A 21343-nucleotide genomic window follows, 5' to 3' on the forward strand; every position below is an offset into this window, starting at 1 on the left:
CTGAGTGTTGGTTACTTTCCATGCTGCTGCCTCTGGGGAGCTAATATCTGGCTGACTCCCCAACTTACAGCATGTTTTAGTGACAATCATACAACACAATTCTCATAACTTCCTATGCATTAATGATATACACATATGGATAGAGAAATGACTTTCAGCAGATCATAACCCTTCCCCTGATACATACAAAGCATACCTTGTAAGGTAAGATCACAATCATATATAAATAAGGAATTTGGGGGCTAGAGGGTGCCCCCCCCAAGGTACAGAATGTCACACATCCAAAGAGCTTGTCCTTTTTAAGAAGTTTACACAATTTCAGCTCTTTGTGTAAACTTATTATAAAGGATGACAAACACTACATTTTCCAAACAAGGATAGAAGGTGTCATAACCCGATGTTCATATGAGCTAGCAGTCTCAAACATCTCACAAGTGGTTTGTTTGTTTCTTTTTGGAGGTCTCTCACTTCTCCTTTTACTCTGACACCATTCTTACTATTGATAGGACTTTTTTTTGTCAATTGCTTCTTGTCTAATACAGTTATCAAATATGATACCGGGACAATCAGTATTTCAGACCATGCCTTCCTTGGTTTGTTTGGACCTTAATCTATTCCAGTTCAATCAAGAACCAAAAATAAAAATTAAAAAGCAGGAGATTAATAGGCTACAATGACAGCATTCCTTAGTACCAGAGGAGTTTAAGAGAGCTAACACATGATTACATTGGCAACAACAACATGACTAATGTAGATTCAACAATCCTTATCAATACTGCAAATGCAGCTGTATAGGAAAAATAATTACAATTTCTTCAGGACATAAGCAAGCTGTTCTATGTAGACTTACTCCAACCCTAAGAAATTTAGAACTGAAACACACACACACACACATACACACACCTCTTCACTCAAACATCTTTTTGACCCAGACCAACTGAACAAAATAATTAAAATCAGGGGAGACAGCAATACTTTACACATACTCAGGAAACAATTTTTTTTATGTCATCAAAACAGAGTACTATTTAGATATTCTGCAAGCAAAAAATCCAAACTACCTATCTTACAAGTTAAAAATAGGAAGTGGTGAGATAATGCAAGATCCATATTTGATATGTATGCTGCACTGCTTCACAGTCTATATAACTTGATATTGCACTCAAACATCAACAACAGAGATAGCACTATTATCACTTATCTTTCTGGCATTACCCTTCCTAATCTGCATCCTGTAGAGATGGAAAGTCTTAAAGTTACCATTGTCCCCAAAGAGTGCATGCAATCACAAACTCATCATATAGAAAGGCCCCAAGATCTGACAGCCTATTAGTGGAATTTTATAAGTTCTTATCAAAATAATTACCCTCTTAAATCAGTTTAACTTTTGAGGAGACTCTTCTCAAGATGTCTCACAGAAAGTAGATATCAGGAAATTACCACCCTCTGTCCAAAAGAAAGCCACCCGCTAGAATCTTGGGCTAATTCCTTTTATTACACTCAGTACAGATGTACTGATCCTGCCTATCTTACTCTCTCTTTGCACTGGCGCTCATCGCTACTGTATCTGAGCATCGACCAGATTAATTAGACTGGCCCAGCGAGCTCCATCGACTTCATGGAGTCCTCAACTACTCTCCCTGCTCTAATGATCATTTGCCTGATGGACTGATGCTCAAACAGATGAATGCTGATCAAATGGGGTTTCTCACCGGCTGGCAGAGATCTGCAACAACTGGTCAAAGTTCTGCACATGGGGGCGGGGGGAAGCCTTTGATGGTGTCAAATGGGGATATCTTTTTCAAAGTCAAGGACACAAGTCCTTAATATTTTTAAGTGGAACTTAGCATTATATGAATATCCTACTTGTCTTCTAATAAATGGCTCCTATTCTGTTCCTATTAATCACAAAAGGGACCCCAACTTAGATTTTCCATTGTTCTTTGTTCTCTTCAGTATTTAATTGGAGCCTCTGGACTGTCATCCTTTAATCACAGTAGTAACAGTTTACCAATGAGAGCGTGAAGGAGTTACACATTTTCCTTTATCTTACTAACCCCACAGTATCTACGCTAAGTATATTAAAGCTCACAGAGAAATCTCACTCTTGATTCAAAACAAACATGTCCTAGTCATCAGCCATCTAACCCTACTAACTCTTGACCCTTCCCGGCTACATAAAAGCTAATTCTGAATGTTTCTTTTCTCAAGTATCACAGGATCTAGTTTTAAGAAGGATATTCCTTCAGTTGGTTGGGTTATACTAATTCATTCAAAATGATTACCCTTTGATACTTTGTGAACATAATCACCATATTCCCACTTTCTACCCATACATTTTTTTAACACTCTCAATAGATAAGTTAGTTGATTTGTTTAGCATGTCCTTTGTGAGTCCAGGGAAGAAGGGCAACTTGCCCTACCTAACTTTACACCTGGGCTGCTGAACTTAAGAGAAAAGACTTCCTGAATGCTTCACTAACACACATACTCTGGGGACTGATGATGATGCACTTTTAGGACCACTTCAACTAAATGTAGCTTCAGCTGACAAGATTAAGAGGACCCTAGAATGATAAGAATCACACATTCAGTATGCTTCATCTTTCCTCAAGCTATTCCAATGCAGAGGAAAACAAAGAAGAGCCACAGGAGACCAATATGGCTGCACAAGGAGCTTTTTAGCTATCTAAACACCAAAAGGGATACATACAGGAAATGGAAGGAGGGACATGTTACTAAGGAAGTATAAAAAGAAATAGCACAAATGTATAGGAACAATATCGGGAAAGCAAAGGCAAGGAATGAGTTACACCTGGCAAGAAAAGACAATTACCTTTTCCATAACTGGTATTCCTTGAGATGTGTTGCTCATGTCCATTCCATATTAGGTATGTGTGTTCACCACATGCATCGGTGCCAGAAGTTTTCCCCTTAGCAGTATCCATAGGGGACCAGCTCTGGTGCCCTCTGGAATGGCGTCCACATAGTGCGGTACAAGGGGCGCAGACAGCTCCTCCACCCTCAGTTCCTTCTTGCCGAAAACTCCGACAGTGGGGAAGGAGGGCAGGTCATGAAATGGACATGAGCAACACATCTCAAAGAACACCAGATATGAAAAAGGTAACTGTCTTTTCCTCTTCGAGTGCTTGCTCATGTCCATTCCATATTAGGTGACTCCAAAGAAGTATCCCTGGAGGTGGCTAGGAGTTCATGGATGTGTAGATTGCAACATAGCTCTGCTGAACCCAGCGTCGTCCCTGGCCTGCTAAGTGATGGCATAATGAGCCATGAATGTGTGAACAAAAGTCCAAGTAGTTGCCCTACAGATGCCCTGGATAGGGATGTGCACCAGGAAGGCCACCAAAGACTCCTGAGCTCTCATCGAGTGGGCTCTAACAATCGGCGGTGGTGGAACCCCTGCTTGGTCATAACAGGTCCTTATGCACGAGGTGATCCAATTGGAAATCCTCTGCGAGGACACCGTAAGGTCCTTCATCCTGTTTGCTGTAGCGATGAAGAGCTGAATTGATTTACAGAAAGGCTTGGTACATTCTAAGTAAAAAGCCAAGGCCCTTCTGACATCCAGCGTGTGAAGATGCCTCTCTTCACTGGTCTTGTGTGGTCTGGGACAGAACACTGGGAGGAAGATGTTCTGGTTCATATGGAAGGTGGATACCACCTTCAGCAGGAAGGCCGGGTGGGGCCGCAGCTGAACTTTGTCTTTGCAGAAGACCGTGTATGGCGGTTCTGAGGTCAAGGCTTTAATTTCAGAGACCCATCTTGCCTGACGTCACCGCCACCAGGAATGTGACCTTCCATGGGTGGGAAAAGGAACAGGAACCCAGCAGCTCAAAAGGTGGGCCGATGAGGCTAGAGAGGACCAAGTTAAGATCCCACTGCAGGACAGGAGCTCATACCTGCAGGAAGAGTCTCTCGAGCCCTCTCAGGAATCTGACCATCATGTCATGGGAAAACACCATCTGTCCTTGGATTGGTGGGTGAAAAGCAGAGATGGCTGCAAGATGCACTCTAATGGAAGAATGCGCCAGGCCCGGGTTCCTCAAATGGTAAAGGTAGTCTAAGACAGCCTGGATGGAAGAACGCAAGGGAGAGATGCCACACCTGGATGCCCAGTGGGAAAACCTCATCCACTTGGCCAGGTAAGTCAGTCAAGTTGAAGGCTTCCTGCTTCCCAGGAGGACCTGTTGGACTCCTTCCGAACAGGTCTGCTCCTCTGGGTTCAGTCATATAGCATCCACACAGAGACGTAGAGGGACTTGAGGTTAGGGTGTAGGAGATGACCGTGGTCCCATGATAGCAGGTCAGGTTGGTTGGGCAGGAACCAGGGAGAGCCAGCTGTCAGGCTCATAAGCGTGCTGAACTTATGCTGGCGAGGCCAAGCCGGGGAGATCTCGACAACCTGCGCTTTGTCTCTCTTGATCTTTTCCAGGACCTTGCTGATGAGTGGAATCAGAAGGAATGCGTTGTGACATTCTATACCTTGGGGCAGCATACTGTAACCCCCATATTCCTCATTTTCATATAATCCGGAGGGTGCCAGAGCCAGTCCCCTACAGACACCGCTAAAGGAAAAACTTCCAGCACTGGTGCATGTGGTGAGCACACACACCTAATATGTAATGGATATGAGCAAGCACTTGAAGAAGAAATGTTAGACACAACTAGAAGGGGTTCTACAAATATGCCAGGCGATAAAGAAATATCAGAGATGGCGTGTATCTGCTGCTCAATGGAGAAGGTGAGCTGGTAAGGGAAGATGATAAGATGGCGAAGCTGCTCAATGCCTACTTTGCTTCAGTCTTCACACAAAAAATAACGTGACCAGACGACTAATGAAGGAGAAGGGATGCAAATCAGGATAAGTAAAGAACACATCAGAGATCTTCTGGACTAATCTGAATGAATTCAATCAGCAGGGGCGGATACTATTCACCCCAAGGGCTGGAGGAATTAGCTGAAGATATCTCAGAATCACTGGCAATAATATCTGAAAACTCATGGATGACTGATGAGGTTTCAGAAGAATAGAGAAGGGCTAACCTTAATGCCCTCTGTTAAAAAGGGGAAACAGAAGGTGCCAGGGAACTAAAGACCAGTCCACCTGACCTCAGTACCTGGGAAACTGCTAGAGGACTGTAGAAAATATTCAATTTGCAAATATTTGGAGGATGAAGGGGTGATCACTAACAGCCAGCATGGATTTACTAAGAACAAATCATGCCAAACCAGCTTGATTTCCTTCTTTGGCAAGGTAACTGGCTTGGTGGTTAGGGGGAATAAGATGGACATAATATACCTGAACTTTAGCAAGGCTTTTGACATAGTCCCATATGACATGCTCAGAAGTAAGCTGGAGAAATGCAGGCTTGGTAGAACTACACTACCATTAAGTGGATACAAAATTGGTTAAACAATTGCAAACAAAGAGTAGCTATTAATGGAATGACATTAGAATGGAAGGTCTCAAGTGGAGTTCCACAGGGATCTGTTCTGGATCCGGTGTTATTTACCATCTTTATAAACGACCTGGATGTTGAAATAGAGAGCATCCCGATCAGATCTGCATATGACTCGAAGCTACAAACACTTTGACGGATAAAACTAAAATTCAAAGGGATCTTGCTAAATTGGAAAACTGGGCTACTGACAACAAAATGAAATTCTACAAAGACAAAAATGTAAGGTGCTACAGTTAGGGAAGAAAAACCAAATGCACAGACACAGAATGGGGGATAACTGGCTTGGCAGCGGCACTGCTGAAAAGGATCTGGAAGTTGTGGTGGATCACAACCTCAACATGAATCAACAATGCAATGCTTTTGCAGAAAAAGCAAATGCTATTTTGGGTTGCATTAACAGAGGTATATAATGCAAGTCACAGGAGGTATCAGTACTGCTCTGCTCAGTGCTGGAGTAGTGTGTCCAATTTTGGTCACCACTGTATAGAAAGGATGTAGAGAAACTGGAAAGGATCCGGAGGCGAATGACAAGGATGATCAAAGGGATGGAATGCAAGCCATATGTACAAAGGCTGAAGGAACTGGGTATGTTTGGAAAACAGGAGATTAAGAGGGGACATGATAGTGGTCTTCAAATACTTGAAAGGCTGCCATAAGGAAGATAGAGAAAAAATGTTCTCTCTTGTCACAGAGGGCAGGACAAGAGGCAATGGATTCAGATTACCTCATATTTATATTAAATGTCAGGAAAAACTTCGTAAGTGTAAGAAAAGTAAGACAATGAAACAAACTGCCAAGAATGTTGTGGAATCTCCTTCACTGGAGGTTTTCAAAAAGAGGCTGGATAGCCATCTGTCTTGGATGGTTTAAACACCACTAATCCTCCATCTTGTCAGGGAGCTGGACTAGATGACTCTTGCGGCCCCTTCTAACTCTATGGTTCTATGATTCTATGGCAACTTAAGTGTAAAAATCAAGAAAGAAAGCATCTATCTTCCCCAATTCCTCTCCCTATTCACTTCATTTAGCTAGCATGATCACAGAAAGTCTCTGGCTGAGCAAAAGATCTCCTTGATGATCTCACTGAATGTAACATAAACCAATTAGTTTAGTGACACAGCTGGGGGAGGGGAGTTGTCTGAGACTTGTTATTTTGAGAATGTCATCAAGTGACTGTAATCTCCACTTTGCATTGTCACCTCCATATTGGGTTAAAATATGTAGGTGGTGTTGAGAGGGTCAGTCTATAGTGAATGCTGTGTGATCATGCTAAGGGATGGGAGGAGAGGGCTAAGAATGAGCAAGCCATTATCACCCATCAATACCAAATGACTCTTCCTAACTGGAACAATGGATTTTCTACCAACAGGGCCTTTGACTTTGAATGGAATTTATGCAGAAACTAGTCAAAGGAGGAGTGGGCTAGCATCCCCCACATAAGCATATGGCTGGGAGAGATGTAGATTCTACATTTGACAAGCTGACTGAAGAGGAGGGGAAATAATGGGTTAGATAGATAATATCTTTTATTGAACCAAATTCTGTTGGTGAGACAGACAAGCTTTTGTGCTTACAGATCTCTTTTTCAGGTCTGGGAAACATACTCAAAAGTCAGAGCTAAAATACAAGGTGGAACAAATTGTTTAGCATCAATAGTTAACACGTATTTCAAGGGATTATTCAAGGTGAAGTGGCCCATTTATATCCCTCGAGTCATAGGGGGGATGGAAGGGACAAGGATGGGGAAGGCAGCGGAGCAGGGGTGTTAGTAGGTTACAGATTGCTGAAATAAGCCATAAATCCAGTGTCTTTATTCAGTCCATGATTTTTAGTGACTAGCAAAGTTATGAATTTAAGCTCCCAGGCTCATTTTTTGCAGATATCCTTTGAGAATGAGGACTGAGGGGTCAGTGCAATGAGGCAGTATGGTTCCCCACCACCCCGGAGAAAGACAAGTCCCTCCGGACACCAGAGTGGGCAGAGCCAGGAAACTCTGAGCCCACCTCCCAGAGGGTCAGACATTGCCTCGGAAGTATAAAGACCCGACCTCAGGGCTCACTAAGAGAGCAGCCACCGGCGAGGCCAGACGCCTCCGGCCTAACTCACGATTAGTAAACCCCAGCGGCCTGCAGTAAACCCAAACAGTGGCTGAGCCTTCCCCACACCAGCTACCCAGAGGAGTGGCCGAGCCTGCCCCGCGCCAGCTACCAGAAGGAGTTGTCAAGTATACCCCTTTCCAGCTACTGCGAGGAACTGTGATGCTGGACCCCCCTGAGGACACCACCCTGACCCAGGTTCCACAAGAGGAGGAGTCTGGAAGTGGCCCGGGTACAGTCAACCCTAGTCTGGCTGCAGCACTGCCAGAACCCATGTCAGTGTGTTGTGGCCAGGATCCCCACTGATGCAACAGCGGGTCTTCTGCCGCTGCTAAGGACCCGGTCTGGGACTCAGTGGAGTGGACGCGGGTGGCAGTCTCCCCTTCTCCCCAGTCCTTTGGAACCGAGGGCCTGGGCCTATTGCTATTATATGCTGTTACTGCTCAGCCTCTGCCTGAGGGACGGCGCACCTGACTCATCATTGCCCCGCCCTGAGCTAGGGCCTGGGCTTACTATTATATACTGTTACTGCTCAGCCCCTGCCTGAACTCCTGACTCAAAAATTGCCCCGCCCTGAATGAGACAGTGGAAAGTATCTAAGAGTCCCCAACTGAAAAACACTTTTGTCATATCCTTTACTGTCGACATGTAACCGCATAGAATAAATAATCAATAACAGGAAAAGCCTAATATAGAAGAAATTTACTCTTGCTCCAATCAGCTTTAGCCTTGCAATGTTTTGTAACCAGTTATTAAGAAAATGATGTATGTAACTTACGAATTAGGATTAAGTTTTATAAGGCTGTCTGTAACCAGCTTCGGGGAGGCCATTTTCCATAACGGTTCCCCCCTGCGTGCTTGTAATCAATAAAAAGGCCTCAGGCTGATCTGACTGAAAACACAATACGTGGATCGATTTTTCCACATCACAACCAATTAGGGGAAGGTTTATTGGAAGAGCCAGTCAGGGCCAGGCTGGCTCATATAAGAAGGGGCTGCAGAGCAAAGCAGAGACAGTCACTCCCTGGAGTTCAGGGAAGCAGATTGGCTGTAGATGGCTGGAGCACCATGGACAGAGCAGTGTTGGGCAGGTTCAGCAGAGTATGAGAAAGCTCCAGGCTGACAGCTGCCAAACTGAGGTCCAGATATAAGGGCAGAGGACCAAGTGTTAGAGGGGTAGCTATGTTAGTCTGTATTCACAAAAACAACGAGGAGTCTGGTGGCACCTTAAAAAGACTAACAGATTTATTTGGGCATAAGCTTTCATGGGTAAAAAACCCACTTCTTCAGGGCAGAGGAGGTGCTGGGGCTGTGGGGAAGCGGTCCAAGGAAGGAGACGGTGGAGTTGTAGGAAGGGCAGTATGTGGCTTGGCTGCCGATGGGTGCAGAGCACCCACTAATTTTTCCCATGGGTGCTCCAGCCCCGGAGCACTCACGGAGTCAGCGCCTACATTCAAGCAATGGCTTGAGTGCTTGGACTTAAGAACATTTAAGTACTTCAGAAAGAATGAAATAAAATATCATTGTAAAGTTTCAGGGGAACTGCACTTGTATTCCTGCCTCACCACTGCCCTTGACCCCTGCTGCCACCCCCAGATGCCCCTCCGGCCATCATCGCTGGCCCTGCTGCCTCCTCCCCTGGGCTCTCTACTCCACCTCCCACTGCCCCAGGCCTCCACTGCCTCCTCTGGGCTTCCCAGACCCATCTGGCCCCACTGCCCCCACACACCATTGCCCTGAGCCCCCACTGCAGCCTCACCTGCACCTCAGGCAGCTCCACCGTTGAGCCTGCTGCTAGCCTGATCTTGCTTCCGTTATCCAGGTGCCATCTACAGGGGCTCAACGGGAGCGCATGGTGTCGGTGCCTTTCCCAGACACATCCCACTCAGCTGCACTCAGCCCCGACTCCCACTCTGACAGAAATCGGGGAGTGGGGGGGAATTCATCTCCACAGGCCCTCCCACAATGTGTTGCATATGTCTTTGCAATATTTTTATAAGAATTGTTATGCGCAGGACAGAATATTTTTAGTAATAAATTTTATAAAAATTGTACAAATCACAACTAACCAATATTTGAGTTAGCAAAATGTAATGTGACCACCAAAAGGACATAAGTAAACAGTATATTTACTAAATATAATGAAAAGTATATGCTGAAAAGTGGGAATAGTAAGAATATAAACAGCTAAAGTAGAAATAACATTCATAGATTCCAAAGCCAGAAGGGACCATTGTGAGCATGTAGTCTGACCTCCTGCGTAACACTAGCCATAGTCCTTCCTCAAAATAATCCCCAGAACAGATCTTTTAGAAAGCATCCAGTATTGGATTGAAAAACTGCCAGTGATGGAGAATCCACCATGACCCTTGGGAAATTGTTGCAATGGTTAAGTATCCTCACTGTTAAAAATGTACACCTTATTTCTAGCTTTCGCTTCCAGTCATTGAATCAGGTCATACCTTTCTCTGCTAGGCTGAAGAGCACATTATCAAGTATGCAAAGCTGTAGGCAAAACAGAACCAGACAGTATCAAAAAATCAGACTGTCACTGGCTACAAGGCTTGGTCTTCCAGATTTTGGTAAGATATACCTTTCTGTTCTGTGATGACTAACAATTGTTAATAAACTCAATCTAGTTGAGTTATATGAGGTCTCTTTAATTACTGAATATATACAAACTCAAGAAAACATCACTTACTCATCAATTGTTACAGGGTCACTCTGCAATACGTCAACCAAAGTGCAAAATTGTGATGCTATTTGGTAGGGCTTAGCCACAATAGATGCTGAGGCCCACACAGGCAGAGGGACCCATTATGCAAAAGCAACTGCAGGGCTACAATTCTACGATTATTAGTTTGTAAATTTTAAGTAATACTACATTTTAAACTTAAACAAAATGTTAAAATGTTATACAGTTTATACTGGGCTTTCAGACAGCAAAGGATCTTAAAGGGGAAGAACAACCTGGTCAGGAACACATCCTCTGATAAAAGTCCCTTATCAAAACAAAACTATGTGGGGGATGCCAGATTCTTCTGTAGCTGAAATCCAGGAAAACAAGCAGCAGAGAAACTGCTAGTAACCATATCTGGCAGCAACTTGGGGCAACCATATTTTCTAAATAAACCGAAAAACAGACAGCTGTGATTTCTGGATTTTCTGTCATATGAACCAGAGGGAGACTATAGGCAAAAGAAATTATCTGCTGTATCAAAGGAAAAAGTTAGCCATGACTGTATACATTCTATGATTTGTGATGACTTTGGTATATTGCAATTTGATGTTCAATTTCTTGATAAATTTTAACCAGGTAAGTTAAATTAATGCCTTTAAAACATCAGTCAGCATATCACATAACTATCTTTGTTCTTCTTCTATAATTTCTTATCTATCTTCAAATTCTGTTTTGATTAACACAATATACAGGTGAAATCCTGACTCCACTGAAGACAACAGGGGTTTGCCATTGACTTCAGTGGAACCAGAATTTCACCTTACCACTTTATACATTTTTTTAAATATTAGAGCCCATCAGAAAACAGAAATTCAATTCTGCAGGAAATTCTGATATTTCAAAATATGTTTTCATTTCAAATTATAATAAATGGTTGAAATTTACAGCAAAAAACAAAGTTTGTTTGGTTTTTTTTTTTAGGAAAAAATGAATTGTTTTGATAATGTCAAACCAATATAAATATGATAAAATAAAAGTTTAAATAAAACAAAAAAGTCAAAATTAAACATTTTGATGTTATCCATATAAAATGAGTCAAAACAGTTCAATGCTTTTCTATGGAAAAGTTTGTTAAAATTGACACTTTCCTGCAAAACATTTGGATTTCGACAAAACTGCATTTTCTGACAGAAATAGTCTGCTAATTTTTTTTTGACTAATTCTACTAAGAATTTATATTACCCAAGCAACATGAACTTAAACAAATTCCTGGGGAATGCAGTGTCTGTGTGTAATTGATTAAAATGACTTCACCAACATGTGTATTTAATATATTTACTCTATTGCTTTCACAATTTACTCCAACTCTCCCACCAAAAGAAAGAAAACAGAAGGCAGATTCAAATTGTATCCATACAAGAAACATACCTTCTGAAGTGATGGCTAGTCTGTTTTCTTTACAAGAATTTAAGTTAATTTTTTTCAGTTGCTTGCAATTACAAAGTTGCAGCAGGGCAGTATCTGAAATATCACAATCTCTAAGATCTAGCATCTCCACTGCTGGGTGCAGCACCTGTAATGCAAGCACAGTATTCCCATCAAATTATACATAGTGTACCACAAATATGCACATTGGATCTGTGATTATTGCATTAGAAATTACATATGATTTTCAAAAATGTTCTTTTGAAAGGTGCCAGGTTAGCAGCCCGGAGAATGAAATCCTCTCTACAGAATGTACTCTGAGGTGATGAACTACCTCTTGGGGTTAGAAAGCAGTCCAGTTTCTATGTATGATCAATTCTTATCTTTCCAATAAGAAATTAATCTAATCACACACAAAGGCCCATTACAGGCACTTCTGGAAACAACCAGCTACAACATTTCCACTCCTTGGCTCCCAAACACATAAGTCCCTTTGTCTAACAGATGCCAATAAAATCTCAAAATACTTTACCCCACTTGATCTTACTGTCTTACTCTCTTGCACGCAGACTCACATGCATTCAGAAACACACACAACTGCTCACATTTTTGGGACCAAAAGGCATTCATTCCTTATTAACTAAGCCTCCTTAATCTCACAAGGCTGTAGGTTGGCTTTCTTGTGGGGCCCCAAGCAGAGGTCCTATAAAAATAAGATCCAAGGCAATGGAATGTCTGATACTTCATGGGGGGAAGGGGCACTACATATACCACCTTTTTAAATTTCACACCCCCCGAACATCACTACAGGTTGAACCTCTCTAGTCCAGCACACTTGGGATCTGACTGGTGCCGAACCAGAGAATTTGCTGACCCACGGGATGTCAATATTGTAGTGAGCTGGTCTCGTTTCATTTTTATCTCGCCAAGGCAAATAAAAGGAACAACGCTTGCACGCTGCCTAGCCAAGGCTTACTGGTTCTCTTCATAACAAAGTGCTAGTGTTGTTACACAATTGTACTGTATTGGCACAAGGAAATAAGTGGATAAAGCATAAAAAACATAAAATAAAATCATGCCGGACCACGGATGTTGCCGGACCATAGATGCCAGCCAAGAGAGGTTCAACCTGTACTATCGAACTAGATATATCACTGGTCTTCCAATTAGAATGTCCTCACCACACACATACACAATCAGCACCTAAGCTGAGATGTCCTCCAGACCAATACTCAAACTGGGAAAAGACAAAAAGAAGGTATTACCTACCTTTTCCATCAATTTATTCTTTCTTCAATCTGTACTGATAAGGCATAGCCATGTATGATAACTCTGATATAAGCAAATTCTGATCCCCAGACAAGGACAGGATACACTTTAGATCCATGCTAAACTGAGTATTAGATTTCAACACCTATAATCACACCAGTACTGTAGTTTTGTTGACTTCTGAACCAGACTTTATAAGGCCTATACTTTGCCTCTGAGCCTCATCTCCACACGATGCCTTGGGAGTCAAGCTAAAACAAGACAATGTTAAGCCAGGTCTACACTACACGTTTATACCGAATTTAGCAGAGTTAAACCGATTTAACCCTGCACCCGTCCACACAACGAAGCCCTTTATATCGATATAAAGGGTTCTTAGAACCGATTTCTGTACTCCTCCCCGACGAGGGGAGTAGCGCTGAAATCGGTATTGCCATGTCGAATTAGGGTTAGTGTGGCCGCAATTCGACAGTATTGGCCTCTGGGCAGTATTCCACAGTGCACCATTGTGACAGCTCTGGAAAGCCATCTGAACTCGGATGCACTGGCCAGGTAGACAGGAAAAGCCCCGCGAACTTTTGAATTTCGTTTCCTGTTTGGCCAGCGTGGAGAGCTCACCAGCACAGGTGACCATGCAGAGCTCATCAGCACAGGTAACAATGCAGTCTCCTGAGAATCTAAAAAGAGCTCCAACTTGGACCGCACAGAGGGACTGGGTCTGATCGCTATATGGGGAGAGGATTCCGTGTTAACAGAACTCCGTTCCAAAAGATGAAATGAAAAAACATTTGAAAAAATTTCCAAGGCCATGATGCAGAGAGGCCACACCAGGGACACAGTACAGTGCCGTGTGAAAGTTAAGGAGCTCAGACAAGCCTACCAGAAAACCAAAGAAGCAAACAGAAGGGCAGGGCTGAAAACATGACGCTTCTATGCTGAGCTGCATGCAATTCTCAGGGGGGTCCGCCACCACTACCCCACCCCTGTCCATGGATTCCGAGGTGGGGATGGTAATCTCAGCCATGCCTGAGAATTCTGCGGACGGGGAAGATGAGGAGGAGGAAGAGGAGGACGAGCTTGCAGAGAGCACACAGCATTCCGTTCTCCCCAACAGCCAGGAGCTTTTTCTCACTCTGATGGAATTGCCCTCCCAAGCCACTATCCCACACAATGAAACCATGGAAGGGACCTCTGGTGAGTGTACCTTTGTAAATATAAACCATGGTTTAAAAGCAAGCGTTTTTTAATGATTAATTTGCCCTGAGGACTTGGGATGCATTCAGGGCCAGTACAGTTATCGGAAAAGTCTGTTAACATGTCTGGGGATGGAGCGGAAATCCTCCAAGGACATCTCCATGAAGCTCTCCTGGAGGTACTCCAAAAGCCTTTGCGGAAGGTTTCTGGGCAGGGCAGCCGTATTCTGTCCCCCATGGTAGAACACTTGACCACGCTATGCATGTAGCAAGTAATCTGGTATCACTGCATGACAAAGCCTAGCTGCGTATGGTCCTGGTGTTTGCTGGCATTCAAGCAACATCCGTTCTTTATCTCACTGTGTTATCCTCAGGAGAGTGATATCGTTCATGGTAACCTGGTTGAAATTCAGGAATATAATTAAGGGGACAGAAATGACCATTCCTACTGGGCTGTTTGCCTATTGCTTAAAAGAAATCCTTCCTTGCAGGTAGCCAAGCAGAAGGAAGTGTGGGGGGGTGATTGGGGCTGAGCTTTTTCACGTTTGGCTAGCAGGGATCTTCCCTGCTACCAGCCACGAGGTGGGGAGGGGGGAACGGGGGTGTTTAGCAGTGATCTTTCATGATATCAGCCATGTGGTGGGGGGAGGGGTAAAGCGATCATCCCAGAGAATTGGATGGGGTGGGGGGGTTTCTGCTGCTGCATGTTAACAGGAAAGAAGCAGCACTGAATGGGCTTTGCTTGGTATTTGGGAAAGGAGGGCACTGTGTATATGAAGGCTGCAGAAGCCGAAAGACAATGGCTTACCATGGCCGCATGCAAGCTGAGTTCTGATGCCCGAACCTGCGTCTGTGAGATCTCTAACACCAGAGCTGCAGGCACTCAATATTAAGATGGAAAATGCAACCCTTGTAGTGAAATCACATGTGCTACGTAAGGTGAATAGTGTTGTTCACCATGAAAGAGTATAAGCATTGTTCTGTAAAATTTATCTTTTTAAATACTTCTCTCCCTTTTTTCCCTCCTTCCTGCAGCTCCAAATTTTTCAAGCCTCCCTACTCCATCACAAAGGCTATCTCAGATAAGGTGGTGGAAACAAAAAGCACGAGAAGAAATGTTCTCGGAAATCATGGAAGTGACCCGCAATGAAAGAGCTCATCTGAATGAGTGGAAGGACGTGGAATCAAAGTACAGGAAAGATGCCAGTGAACATGAGGACAGGAGAGATGCTCGAGATGAGCGGTGGCAGCAGGAAGATCAGAGGAGGCATGATGCAATGCTGGGGCTGCTGCGTGATCAAACTGACATGCTCCAGCGTCTGGTGGAGCTTCAGGAACAACAGCAGGGTCACAGCGTGCTGAGGCAGCACCTGTGTAACCACCCTCTCCCCTCACCATGTTCCATATCCTCTTCACCCAGATGTGTAAGAACGTGTGGGGGGAGGCTCCGTGCAACCACCCACTCCACCCTCGTGGACAGCCCAACCAAAAGGCTGTCCTTATTTTGACATTATTTTAGTGGCCTTTTCCTTCCCTCCTATCCTCCTCCCAAACTGCACCCGAGCTACCTTGTCAGTTCTCTCCCTCTTCTTATAATGAATTAATAAAGAATACACGATTTTTAAACGAGAGTGACTTTATTTCCTTAAGCAAGCTGTAATCGAAGGGGAAGGGTGGGTTGCTTACAGGGAATGAGTCATCGGGGGGGGTCATCAAGGGGAGACAAACACAGCAGTCACACCATAACCTGGCCCGTGATGAAACTCGTTTTCAAAGCTTCTCTGATGCGCACCGCTTCCTGGTGTGCTCTTCTAATCGCCCTGGTGTCTGGCTGCGCTTAATCAGCGGCCAGGTGATTTGCCTCAGCTTCCCACCCCCCCATAAAGGTCTCCCCCTTACTCTCACAGAGAGTGTGGAGCACACAGCAAGCAGCAATAACAATGGGGACACTGGTTTGGCTGAGGTCAGAGCAAGTCAGTAATGTGTGCCAGCGCGCCTTTAAATGGCAAATAAACATTCTACTACCATTCTGCACTTGCTCAGTCTGTAGTTGAACAACTTCTAACAACTGTCCAGGCTGCCTGTGTATGGCTTCATGAGCCATGGCATCAAGGGGTAGGCTGGGTCCCCCAGGATAACTACAGGCATTTCAACATCCCCAACTGTTATTTTCTTTTCTGGGAAGTAATTCCCTTGCTGCAGCCATTTAAACAGAGCAGTGTTCCTGAAGACGCGAGCATCATGAACACTTCCCGGCCATTCCACGTGGATGCTGGGTGAAACGTCCCTTGTGATCCACCAGTGCTTGCAGCACCATGGAAAAGTATTCCTTGCAGTTTCTCTACTGGGTGTCCTGGTGCTCCGGTGCCAAAATAGGGATATGGGTTCCATCTATCACCCCACCACAGTTAGGGAATCCCATTTCAGCAAAGCCACCCACTATGACCTGCACATTTCCCGGAGTCACTACCTTTCGGAGCAGCAGCTTAATGATTGCTTTGGCTACTTGCATCACAGCAGCCCCCACAGTAGATTTGCCCACTCCAAATTGATTCCCGACTGACCGGTAGCTGTCTGGCATTGCAAGCTTCCAGAGGGCTATCGCCACTCGCTTCTAAACTGTGAGGGCTGCTCTCATCTTTGTATTCTGGCGTTTCAGGGCAGGGGAAAGCAAGTCACAAAGTTCCATGAAAGTACGCATGCGAAAGTTTTGCAGCCACTGGGAATCGTCCCACACCTGCAACGCTACGTGATCCCACCAATCTGTGCTTGTTTCTCGGGCCCAAAATCGGCATTCGATGGCTAGAGCCTGCCCCATTACCAGCAGGATCTCCAAAGCGCAGGGGCTCGCCGTTTGAGAGAATTCTGTGTCCATGTCCTCATCACTCTCGTCGCCGTAGCCGCCTCCTCCTCGACTGGTTTTGCAGGTTCTGGTTCAGCATTGACTGCACGAGAATGTGCGAGGTGTTTACAATGTCCATGATTGCTGTCTTGAGCTGAGCAGGGTCCATGCTTGCCGTGCTATGGCATCTGCACAGTTCACCAGGGAAAAAGGCACAAAATGGTTGTCTGCTACTTGCATGGAGGGAGGGTTGAGGCTGTACCCAGAACCACCTGCGACAATGTTTTTTGCCCCATCAAGCACTGGGATCTCAACCCAGAATTCCAATGGGAGGGGGAGACTGTGGGAACTATGGGATAGCTACCCACAGTGCAACGCTCTGGAAATCGACACTAGTCTCGGTACATGGACACACACCGCTGAATTAATGTGCTTAGTGTGGCCGCGTGCACTTGACTTTATACAATCTGTTTTTAAAAAATGGTTTCTGTAAAATCGGAATAATCCCGTAGTGTAGACATACCCTTGGAATGTCTTTTCTCCTTATACTTTCAGTACTTTGGTTCTCTTCCTTCAGTAGTTCCTGTGTCCCTCTCCTGCTCTGTTAATGTCCCCAGGGTTCTGTCTTTGGTCCTATCCTCCTTGTCATGTAAAGTGCACATTAAACTTCGATGCTGACAGCTTCTGAATCTGCCATTCCCTATCTGTTGCGTGTTGCATCTCTGATGGTCTCTCTCTTCTCGGATATCCAAATGCCAGTTCAAATTCCCACAACCCCTCTCTCTCCATCCTCTATTTTTCTTCTCAGATCTTTCTCACTCTGTTAATTCCAGTATTTTCCCCATTACCCAGACTCACAACTATGGCTTATATTTGACTCCTCTCGTTTTCTCCTTTCCCCCACATCCAGGATGTCACAAAATCCTTTTCTTAATTTACAACATTTCTAGGAGCTGTTCTCCGTTCTTTGTTTCTGCTTCTACATTTTTTTGCCCAGAACTTGATCATCTTTTTTCTTCACTCCTATATCCCCCTTTCTGCCTGTGCCTTTGCTCCCCTATAGTCCATCCAAAATGTTGCTGCTCAGCATCTTCTCACACCTCTGCTCCAAGCATGTCATTATATCCTTCCTTCTGTTCAAATCCTTTGCTGGTTTCTCATCTTCTACATCAAGTTTAGACTTCGTGTCCTGGCATTTAAAGCCCTTCAGTTTCACTTCTGTGAATTTTCTCTTTTCTCTCTGCTCTTCCTCAGGATTGGCTAAAACTACCCTCATTGTGTCATCCTTCTGCTCTTGATTTAATCCGTCCATGTTGCCGCCTGTGCTTGGAACAGTCTCCTATTCCATGTATTCCAATCTCTTCTTTCAGTCCCACCTTTCCAGTAAACTTCTGTGAAGCCTTTTAGTGTTGCCTTATAAAATTAAAAATCTGCATTGCCTGAAGAACGAATCTTCATCTAATTTATTATGTAGCTGAACTATTTCTATCTAGCTTAGACCATAAATTGCCCGAAGGGAGACTTGGTTCCTGCCTCATGCATTGTATAGTGCTGAGCACACTGATATTCAGTAAATATTACTAAGTAAAGCTGAGTGGAAAGCAAAAACTAAAATAAAAAAACCCAGAAAATTAAAAGTTAGTGACTAGGGAAATGTTCTTTATTAGTGTGGGTAGCACTTTACTATATGAATATTTGTCTTCTTTCAGATCTTCTTGAGTTTTACAGTTTTTCTCTTAAAAGTCGTGACGATTTATAGGATTTACTGTTTTGTTCCAGCACTAGCAGCTTTGCTGAAAACTCCACGTCACCCTTTTTGTTTGTTTAGTACATTCTGGCCCCAGATCCCATCATGGTTATTTTTGAAGGAAAGCTAATGATCAAGGAGAAGTCATGATTTTGAATATATTGATTTTATTTGGTTAAATTTAAACATGCTTTACATGCAGAAATTTTCACAAAAATAACCCACGATGACTTTTTGGTTTTCATTATTTCTTATGTAAATTTAAATGTCGCTGACTGCATTTATCACTTTTCCAAAAATATGTCTCTACATGTCTGCACCTGCAGTGCAGGTTTCTCAGAAAAACTGCAGTTGTAGTGCAAAGCTATAATTTTTGTTTCAAGTAGCAAAATAAATAATGCAACCAAAGAGGAGGGGGGTGGCAGGGGAAGGAAAGAGGAGAGATACTTTAGGAATTGTTGTGGAAAATTGACAATACGGTTGATTTTAGATCAGACAGCCTGAGGCTCCTTTATTTCACACAAGCATATATGCAGGGAGAGTCAGCATGGCCCCATGCAAGAGGCAAGCTGCTCTGCTTTCTACAAATCTTACCAAGCTTATAAAGGTTAAAACCGCAAAATGTAGCATGCTTGTTACACATTTTAATTGCTTTATTTGGGATACAATGCTAATCACAAGCAGGCTGACCAATTACCTTTCCATTTATGGTTTTTCCTGTTATTATCAATTCTAGTCAAGTTTGTTGTTTGACTGTTCTAACACCTTTTATTGTGGTCTGGCTACGCAAGGACAGCTGTCGCAATTTGGCATTGTCCTGGGGCTCTCTGTTCTACCACCTTGTTCCCCCTTTTCCCAGTTTCAGTTCCTCTTTTTGGGGCCCCAACCACATCTTTCTGCCACCGCATGCCCTTTGTACAGAAAAGCAAGCCTAGCTGAAGCTCTAAAATTTCATAGCTTTGCTAAAAGGCCTAAGGCCTTGGGGGAGGGGGGGCTCACTTTTCCCTGACAGTATGATTGAGAAATCTTAATGATACAAGACTTTAATGTGAGTTATGTTAAAGATTGTTTATACTGTTTATGTATGAAGAGCTGAAAAAGTAAATGAAAATTGTTACCAATTTGTTGCCACATTTAATAAAGTTTGAACTTGGTAATCAGAGAGACCTGAGGATCAGTCAGCTTGATTGGATTTTTTAGATAATTAGTTACCACAGTCTGAGAGAACCAATCCGGTGACAGGTAGCTTGCGCTCTTTGTCTGCTTCTAAATTTGGATGAGGGCTTAGCATTGTTATAGAGGAGCTGGGTAGAGCTTCATTTTCAATATTTCCATATTTTTATTTTACAGACAGACATTTTCAGCACAGTTTCCAATAAATTTCTAATTATACAATCAGATATGTAATTTAATCTTACATATTTTTAGTATATCCATCAAATTTTGCTAATGTAAGCACCCGTACTTCTTTTTTAGTCCGATATGTTGCTACAAGTACTTATTCCTTTTAAGAGGCGAAGAGATGTCTACACTACGAGATTATGCCTATTTTACAGAAACTAGTTTTTTAAAACAGATTGTATAAAGTCGAGTGCATGCGGCCACACTAAGCACATTAATTCAGCAGTGTGCGTCCATGTACCAAGACTAGTGTTGATTTCCGGAGTGTTGCACTGTAGGTAGCTATCTCATAGCTATCCCATAGTTCCTGCAGTCTCCCCAGCTCATTGGAATTCTGGGTTCAGATCCCAGTGCCTGATCTGGCAAAAAACATTGTCGCAGGTGGTTCTAGGTACAGCCTCACCCCTCCCTCCGTAAAAGTAGCAGACAACCGTTTCGCGCCTTTTTCCCTGGGTGAACTGTGCAGATGCCATAGCACGGCAAGCATGGACCCTGCTCAGCTCAAGAAAGCAATCATGGACGTTGTAAACACCTCGCGCATTCTCGTGAAGTCAGTGCTGAACCAGGACCTGCAAAACCAGTCGAGGAGGAGGAGGCTACAGCGATGAGAGTGATGAGGAGATGGACAGAGAATTCTCTCAAATGGCGAGCCCCTGCGCTTTGGAGATCCTGCTGGTAATAGGGCAGGTTCCAGCCATTGAACGCCGATTTTGGGCCTGGGAAACAAGCACAGATTGGTGGGATCGCATAGCGTTGCAGGTGTGGGATGATTCCCAGTGGCTGCGAAACTTTCACATGCGTAAGGGCACTTTCGTGGAACTTTGTGACTTGCTTTCCCCTGCCCTGAAACACCAGAATACAAAGATGAGAGCAGCCCTCACAGCTGAGAAGCGAGTAGCGATAGCCCTCTGAAAGCTTGCAATGCCAGACAGCTACCGGTCAGTCGGGAATCAATTTGGAGTGGGCCAATCTACTGTGGGGGCTGCTGTGATGCAAGTAGCCAAAGCAATCATTAAGCTGCTACTACGAAAGGTTGTGACTCTGGGAAATGTGCAGGTCATAGTGGATGGCTTTGCTGCAATAGGATTCCCTAACTGGTGGCGTGATAGATGGAACCCATATCCCTATCTTGGTACCGGAGCACCAGGGCATCCAGTACAGAAACCACAAGGGGTACTTTTCCATGGTGCTGAAAGCATTGTTGGAT

The 21343-nt window shown here is 43.9% G+C and overlaps 1 protein-coding gene across 3 annotated transcripts in view; it reads right to left on the reverse strand.

The window, feature by feature from the left end:
* The window catches only part of AMN1 (antagonist of mitotic exit network 1 homolog), an 86104-nt gene that overhangs the window by 36578 nt on the left and 28183 nt on the right, over window positions 1-21343 (reverse strand). For all 3 annotated transcript variants that reach the window (XM_030543506.1, XM_030543499.1, XM_030543514.1), the window contains one exon: window positions 11688-11832. In XM_030543506.1, coding sequence (XP_030399366.1) covers window positions 11688-11832 — 145 coding nt within the window. The remainder of the gene's footprint in view (window positions 1-11687; window positions 11833-21343) is intronic.

This window comes from Gopherus evgoodei, chromosome 1, assembly GCF_007399415.2.
Source record: "Gopherus evgoodei ecotype Sinaloan lineage chromosome 1, rGopEvg1_v1.p, whole genome shotgun sequence".
NCBI lineage: Eukaryota > Metazoa > Chordata > Testudines > Testudinidae > Gopherus > Gopherus evgoodei.